This window comes from Zerene cesonia, chromosome 27 (assembly GCF_012273895.1).
Source record: "Zerene cesonia ecotype Mississippi chromosome 27, Zerene_cesonia_1.1, whole genome shotgun sequence".
Classification (NCBI taxonomy): domain Eukaryota; kingdom Metazoa; phylum Arthropoda; class Insecta; order Lepidoptera; family Pieridae; genus Zerene; species Zerene cesonia.
Genome location: NC_052128.1, coordinates 5,688,323 through 5,697,536, shown reverse-complemented (window position 1 = coordinate 5,697,536; position 9,214 = coordinate 5,688,323). Strand labels below are relative to the sequence as shown.

General features: G+C 33.0%; 1 protein-coding gene across 2 annotated transcripts in view; it reads right to left on the bottom strand.

The window, feature by feature from the left end:
• LOC119837444 (amphoterin-induced protein 1-like) overlaps positions 1-9,214 on the bottom strand; it is a 244,556-nt gene that overhangs the window by 2,731 nt on the left and 232,611 nt on the right. For both annotated transcript variants that reach the window (XM_038363029.1, XM_038363028.1), the window contains one exon: positions 4,460-5,968. In XM_038363029.1, coding sequence (XP_038218957.1) covers positions 4,460-5,894 — 1,435 coding nt within the window. In that variant the 5' untranslated portion in view covers positions 5,895-5,968. The remainder of the gene's footprint in view (positions 1-4,459; positions 5,969-9,214) is intronic.

Genomic DNA, 9,214 nt, shown 5'->3' with positions numbered 1-9,214 from the left:
TTTAGTTTATTCCAAACGATTTGTACAAATGTCTAAAAAAAGTATCAACGATTCGACGCGAAATATTCACGTATAAAAACCAATAGTTTCAGATGAAATTGTTATTATAGCTGTGTATATTTCATAAAAATAAAACTGAATACAAATGATGTAGATATTGAAGCAATTTAAAACGATAGATTTATAAATTCGTTTTTGAAGCATAAAAAAGGGACTATTTTCAACGTAATGAATCCGAACAGCACACATTTTTATGTACATCGTATGGCACCAATTAAATTAATTTCTAAAAATTATGAAAATAAGCTAAGTTAAGGGTGCTTAATAAAATTTATATAGTATTTTCTTATGTTTCATTTTACGCGAGTATTACACATTTAGAAATTAAATACTTTTAATCCTTCAAGATATGTTACATCTCAGTTTCCCCGTGCCCACGCTCGCTGTAACGTATTCGAAACGTCGGGTTAATAATATAATAAATAAATCGCGTTTAAAATCCGTTTAAGCCTTTAATTTCTACAAAAATTACATAGTCAGAATTAAGCATAACTGTTTCAAACGCAACTTCAAAAATTATCGTATAATGAATACCTACTTAAAAAATAATATTCTTTAAAGATAACTAACTAAATAACTATAAACTAAATTCTATTATTTAGGAATATTGAACTTTTAACTTGGCAAATACTAGCAGTTGTACTGAATTTCTTTGTAGAAATTTTAATAACTTGAATATAAAATTTTAAAAACTAAATATATGCATTTAGATACCATCCAATATTCAATTCTACACGAATTTTTACAGGCAAAACCGATTCCAACTCTTTAATACGCCCTAAATTTGTAGTTACCGGCTGTGCATTTGTTTTGTAACTTCAATCAGATTTCAGTACAAAGGAACGTAAACCTCATTACGTTTTATGGAGCAAGGCACGACAACTGTAATACTGTTCATTGGATAAACTTATACTGTAAGGATAAAGCGTAATTATGATTCAACGATGTTATTTGCTTATTGCAGGTAAACCATGCACCATACTACAATGTCGTTCGATTTATTTATTGCTTTGTTAACTACTGGGTATTGTAGTTTTCTTGATGTTTTGCCAACCACTTCCATTAACAAGGGTGGCTCAGTGGTGAGGACCAGTGATTTAATCCGGGGGTTCGATGCTAGGCAAGCTTACAGGAATAAATATTGATATTCAATTTATCTGCCTATTTGGATCACATCACCTCTACTCAAAACGGTAAAGGAAAAACATGTGAGGAAATCGGCTCGTCCAAGAATCAAAATGTTTGACGACATGTGACATCTACCAGTGCGCACTTGGCCAGCGTTGTGGATTATAGCCTGATTTACACGCCTGTGTAAAGCAGGCAAGCTTAATATAAAGTTAAAAGTTTGCTTGAATGTGCTTATCTCAAAAACTACTTTAGCGATTTGGATAAAATTTAGGACAGAGATAGTTTAAGATCAAAAAGAAAACCCCGGGACGGTCTATCTATTTCTTTGACCAAAGCCAGTATATACCTTGAAAGTCGAGTTTTATTTACCCTTCCTTAATAGAAAAACTTATGATGCATAAACTCAAAGATAGGTAATAAAACGAAAAGTAAGAAAATTACAGGTGAAAAATAACGACCGAAATAAACGCTCATACAGAAACAATCTTCTTCTATCTGTCGTCAAATTTCATTACAAGAATCGTCTTTATAACAAGTTTTAACATGTTTTTTTTATTATGTACTATAGCGAGGACGGAAAAGAAAATTTATTTTAGTTAACGTGTAATTTTGTGTGTTTTAAGAATAGAATTAATAACCGACGTCTACTATAATGGTTGATAATTGAGAGAGTTTGGTTTTCTTAGTTATTATCTACATATGGATGTTATCGTTTCTTCTAAATGGGCGCTATAAGTTTTTGGATGATAAAATTAGATATCATAGCAATGACTTAAGTGGTGAAAAACTTTTTAGGTTAAATATAGGGCTAAATATGTTGGTTAATAACTTAAATGTCGAATTTTACTTTATCCATCATAATTTGGTTCTTTTAAGAGATTTTTTATTTTCATTTTATTTTATTGGTTGCCAAATAACTTTTACACTAATATAAGAGCAGCAGTAATAATGTTCATTATTATATTATATGATTGGATCTCGAAGTCAAAACTTAAAAATATCGAGTTTGTCACAACTCTACAATACATACTAAATAATATAGTATTAATAGAAATGCAGCTCCTTGTCAACACGAAATTATGATTTTCAATCGCGCTCAGCGCGAGTTATGTAAACAGTTTTTATACAGGATCTATGACATTAATATTCTTCAAACATATACATATAATAACAGAAAACAAACTTTAATACGTGCGCGTGACAGCCCTTAAATAGTGTCCCGAGCTGCTAACAACATCGCGTATGTAGCTCGGGTTCGTTCTTCACGCGTCATGCCCCTTGCTGCCCCGCACCATTGACTCGCCAAAACATCTTCGTTGCACGATTTTAAGAATTTATACTATTTACTTTTAGACTGAGCTTCTAATTAGCTAAAAATTCGACTAAATTTATAGCAAAGTGACTAATGCATGGAATGATAATTGAAAGGACCTGGTAAAAAAGTAATTGGTTGGCGGAGTATTAAGGAAAGCCCGGAAAAAATTAATCAAGGAAATGCTTAGTGACAACCGCAATCCGCCCTATACTTCATTAGTTACTAGACCTCATACTATAAATTGAACATTAATTTACATTTCGAAATTAAACATAAGTGATATTTATTATATTTTTAAAGCCATATCTTAATAAGATGAATTTTGAAATGAAATTTAACAAAAATCCGTTCCCTTTTCAATATTTGCATTACATTGATGAGTATTTAAAACAAACTTCAGCAGCCAATTAAGAAATGCATCGATGTATACTTAAAGCAAAAGACTTCATTAGCAAGCTATTTGCATATTAAGTCATATTGATCCAATTAAGCATCAACCATTCGCCTGTCAAAATCAATCCGACATGCAAGTAGGGAATTATTAATTGATCAAATATTACACAGGACGATAATCAAGCCAGTAGATTGGATTGTGTTTATTCAAATATTAATATCATCTTAAAATCACACATTAACACATTTACTAATATAAAGGTACATATTATACTAAGATGCAGATAATATTTCGCTATAAAAATTCAGACATATTACTCTCATCCTTCAATTACAACTATAACGCGCTAACAAGATAGAAACAATATAATATAAAAGTGGGTGGAATAATTTGATTGATACTAGAACTCATAATATACTCCGTGCTAGTCTTAGACTGTCTTACGGCATCATTACCCCTTTGCATACAAAGGTACATACATAGATATTAATAGATAGAAATTAATAGTTTCTTTAACTCGCTATCTCAAGAAATATTGGTCAAATTTAAATTTTATTTTATTAGATATTCCAACGCTGTAGGTTTTACTATTACATCTTACTGCAAATAATAATAAGAGTGGAACAAATGTAAGAATAAAATACATTCCATTTGATGCTTCTGTTGCGTATTCCCATAAACGATTTGAAGAAGATATGTGGTAAATAAATATTATATACTTTAAACTACAATAGTGTAATATCACTAAAACATTTTTAGTACTAGTTTTGACGCGTAGTCAAGGAAAACATAGAGCCCGGGGTTTTCACGCGCCGTTGTTCCCGGCATAAAACTATCATATTATGTCCTCTTCGTGTGTCAATCTATCTGCGTATCAAATTTAATGCAATTCGGTTTAGTGGTTTAGGTGTGAAGAAGAGATAGATAGACAAATGGAGATATCACATTATAATATTAGTAGGGATTATATATTGTAACGTTATATATTTTCATTATTATTTCAAGTGAAAAATAGCAATTGACTTTTACGCAAATGCTCAAAAATCATAGAATATTTCAGTCCGTAAAATATCTTTGAGTAAACTTCAAAGATTATACTGTAAGTAGTTTTTCTAGAAACTTCATCACGACGTAATCGAGGCGCGTGGCATAACGGGAAAAACTTCGCCTAGCAGAAATTGTGATGAGGGAATATAAAATTGTATTATCTCCAGTGAGGTAACGCTGAAAAAGGTGAATTCTGAAGATAGTTTAAAGAACGGTGCTCAAACTTTTTAATATAATTTGTTTGGGGATTTAGAATCCTATTGGAATAGCTCCGTGAAGGAGGTTTCAAAGATGAGTGCTTAAATAGACACTTCTTGCGTATAAACATAAATGCTGATTTTTTCTCCAAACTTTATAGAAACATTTTATCCTTATTGAAATGAAGAAGTAGTTGCATTTTTCTAATGGGTTAGAGACTAAATAAAACTCTTAGGAATAGAAAAAGCGATAATTTCATCTACGCATTCAGTCATTGATAAGTAACTAGTTTTATGAATTAAATTAAACCTCACCTAAAATTGTATCGCTATCAAGCAGTGTCTTATTTAATTCCGACATTTCCGTCGCTTGGCTCGTCATTGTTGCATCATATTTCTTATTCGATTTACAGGCGCCCTCACTCTTCACTAACTTTTCAGGTTCGGAGCCCACAGATCCTTCAATAAGCGCATCACCGTTCGACGAACGCGTATCAGTTTTTATCAGTCTTTTTAGTTCACTTTTCTGTGCCGTTAAATGACACACAGCTAGGATACCCCCAAATATAATTACTATAGCAGTTAAACACCCAACCATAATAGCAAAAGAATCAGTGTCCATTCCAGCAATTGTCCCAGCTCCACTATATTTAGACAGAATTAGGGTTAAAGTCTTTTCATCTAATCCACCCGGGTTCTCGGCTACACACGTATAATTCCCTCTATCGCTATATCTAGCGTGAAGAATTGTCAAATTCACCCATCGTATGAGATCAACAGTATTTTCAGTAACGACATATCTTATTTCTCCAAACGATCGCAACTCAATAGTTTTCCCGTTAAATCTCCACACAACTTCTGGTGTAGGATTACCGACGACTTTACAAATCAAAGTCACGTTTTCGTCATAACTTTTGAGTGTTGAATCTGGCAGAGGTTCTAATATGGTAGGCCGACAGGCGAAGTTCGACGAGTCTAATTCGTTCCAAAGTTTGGAACGAATGGAGGCAGGCTCCGCGCATGATGTAGGCGGAGTGTATAAATTGTGACTTATCACCCAATCCCTGAACGTTTGTAAATTGCAATCGCATCGCCAGGGATTGTTATGTAAGTCCAAGCCGGACAAGTTCCTTAATGCCATCAAAGTTTCCGGCTTCATGTGACTCAGATTGTTGCCGTCGATTCTGATGATCTTTAACTGCGGTAAGTTGACAAATGCCTTCGTCCCTATTCGGATTATCCTATTATTGCTCACTTCGACTTTCTGCAGGAACCTCAAGTTTCGGAACAGACCGTCCTCCAATTTGTCAATGAAGTTATGGCTTAAGTTTATCAATCTCAGTTTCTCTGTGCCTTTAAATGTGTCTGGGTGTAGGTATCGTATTTTATTTTTAGACAAATCTAGTTCTATCATTATAGCTAGAGTTACGAATGCTGCTTTATGTACAACTTCTAGGTTACACTCTCGTAAGAAAAGTTTCTTTAGATTGCTTAGGCCTACACGCTTGAATGCTTCTTGGTGGAGCTGTTGTAAATTGTTGTTGGAAAGATCTAGAATCTGTATGTCGCTGCTAAGGTTAGCAGGTACAATTTTAAGGCTTGAGTTTGAGCAAATGGCAGCTTTGTTGCCAGATTGCCACCTACAGTCGCAAGGACGCTGGCATTCAGTCGTGAAGTCGGTGATGGACATTGAAATAGTAATCGATATTAGGGATAATCTTAGCCATGTTTTCCAACATTTTTCAGCCATTTTGCTATAATGTTGGTCATTTCTTCGTGTTGATGCATTCCTGATGAATGTCCGTTCTTAGAAGCATAGGTGACCTGTAACAAAATTAAAAAAATTTAGTGATTGTATATTTTGCAATGTGTTTGTACTATTGATGTACATTTTTAATTGTCTCGAAAATGACTGAAAATTCTCTTTCCTTATATAAGTCAATGAATTAAAACGATTTTCGCTAAAACCAGAGAGCGTTCATTCACGATTTCAAGTATTTTAAGCGAATGAGTAAATTAATAATGAACAAAACGCATTTTATATCCACTTCATACTATTTTATTTAAAGTCTGCATTTTCATAAAATCAAATACACGAGAGTTATAGTTAAAATACAGTTTAATGTAAAATATTTCTCAACTACGCCAGAATTTTGTTCTTGTATGGTATAATAAGGAAAATGGAACACCAGTATTCCTGTGGGAAAGGACCATCTACATAAGTGGTTCGAAAATGTTAATATAACATAACATTATATTGTTTAAATTTTAATGCATGTAGCTTATAATTTTATGGAATAGTTTTCCTGTCTGACACTTTGTTTAAATTATCGTTTCATAAGCGTTTTATTTAATACATATAGTTTGACAGCTTCGTAAAATAAAATACATAGCTAGCGTATTTTATTTCTACTATTTCTATATATTAACAATTTATAGATTTTTCAGTTTTAATTTTTTTTAACCTACGAATCCAATGAGCGAATATCAGCTTAAAAATGCGTTGGGCCGTTCTTGAATTACAGTTAGTTAGGTATGTAACTTTCTTTTATAATAATACTAGCTACGCCCCGCGGTATCACCCGCGTAAGTCCGTATTGCGTAGGAATATCGGGATAAAAAGTTGCCTATATGTTATTCCAGTTGTCCAACTGTCTACGTACCAAATTTCATTGCAATCGGTTCAGTTGTTTTTACGTGAAAGAGCAACAAACACACACATCCTTACAAACTTTCACGTTTATAATATTAAGAGGAAATATTATTTTAGCGATAAGGGAGCCCAAATATATTTAGTTTTTGTTCAATTATTATTTTTGTGTACGTTGTACTACAATATATCATTGTTTCTTTATTTATTTAGTAGCTACAGTATACAATGAAGAAATGTTTCATATGAACGATGTTCATTGATTCAGAATTATAAAATAATAAATAATCTTAGACAAAATAAATAATCTCAGACTTTTTGAGCAATATTATTTATTAAACCTTCCCCCTTCCTCGCGATATCTGTTTCATTACGGACGTGTTGTTTGTTCATTTCTTATTTAAATTAAATTTTAAAGTGATTTATATTCTTACAAAATAATAGGCGACCATAACCTCGAAGAGTTTGTTTTAAAAAATTCACTTCAGTGAGTGAGTGAGTCAATCATCTACTCAATATTATTACAATTGTAACTCAAACTACCAGGATCACACGGCATCTAAGAGATCGAAGTAAGCCTGCCACAAAAAAATAGTTTAATAAACAATAAATACATTGAGAATTAATTAATTGCACGAATCTACAGTCAATACATTAAGTGTTGCGTTGCTCAAGTACCAGGAGAACATAAACGGGCTGTAGTGACTTACGGTAAAGAGCAAGACGTTCAATGAGAAGAGGATAACAACGTCGGTGAGTCATCTACTCATCCCTAGCTGTGTGTTGTATGCAATAGCTACGCTAATTGCAACCGTGCGCTACTGTAATACATTTCTATTTACTCGAGCGCAATCTATTGGTGTTCGCGATGTCAGTCCAGCGTTCTCCACAAGCTTGTTCTCAGTTAATTACTCCTAATGTTGCAACGCAATATAACTCTGACTCGGCCTTAAATCGACCACATCGTGATTCGGACGACAATTACTTTAATATTACCAAACGCCTAAAACGAACTGCCGAATCTCCTATGCCGTCCACTTTGTCGTTGGAGGACATTAAAAATATGTTCGCGGAATTAAAAGAACAGCAGGATCTCAAATTCGAATCATTAAACACAACCCTCACTACTATTATATCCCAAAACCAAGATATACAAAAATCTATTGAATGCATTACATGTCAACATGAAGACTTATTAGCAAGAGTATATGAATTAGAGAAAGAGAATAAAGACTATAAGACACAGTTAGCACGCCTGGAACTTAAACTAGATCAACTAGAGAAATCGTCCTGTTCCAGCACTGTTGAAATAAGAAACTTGCCTAAACAATCAAACGAAAATAAGGAATTTCTTTCCAGCATTATTACTCGTTTGAGCTCAAAACTATGTATTGAACCACCTATTCACCAATCGGATATTCGGGAAATATTTCGCACAAAGTCTGACACTATCATAGTGGACTTCACGACTACATTTCATAAGGATAATCTTTTATCAAGTTATATTAAATTCAATAAATCGAATCGTCTTAAGAAAAATAAACAATTAAACACTGAACATATTAACCTATCGGGCGAACCTCGTACTATATTTATATCGGAACACTTATCGTCTAAATCACGTAGACTATTTTATATGGCGCGGCAAAGTGTTAAAAACAATGAGATATTTAGCACTTGGACAGCACACGGAAATATTTATGTCAAGAAGAATCAGAGTTCGATCCCGATACGCATAAAAGGAGAGGCGGACTTATCGCAAGTGCTTGCATGACTATTCTTATTATACATTTACAAATATTTTCCTTTTTTTCTACATATTCATGTTAAGTTTGTAAACACTTTTATTTTTTATTTCTATTTAGTAAGTTATACTGTTACAGTTATTTTATTCGATATCTGCCTACCAAATTACTTTACACCAAATACACAACAAAAAACACCCACACAATATACACACTACACTCAAAATACTCAACGCACAACTACTAATTTTCATGCGACTACGTCGATAAAGTCACAATCACAAAATACCTTAAAATATTGTCATCAAGTAATAATTATTTCTGTTGTTATAGCCACTTATATGTCTGATCGGAACTCGTATTTTTATATATTCGGTAACTCATATTTGTGTCACGGTGCTGCCGCTGACACGCTGTATTCATTTATATTATTATATTATGAACACAATTAAACAACTTAACTCCGATCTCGACAGTTTTCAAGTGGCTAAAGTAATGACTTGTAATGCTGACAATATAAAAAATCATATTGCTACAAATAAATTTGTTCTTAATTTATTATCTCAAAACATCCGCAGTATTAAATGTAATATAATAAATCCAAATGTCATCAGGGGCCACTGAAAATCAGTGGTGCGAATGGTTATTTTTTATCATTCGCACCAGATACTGAGT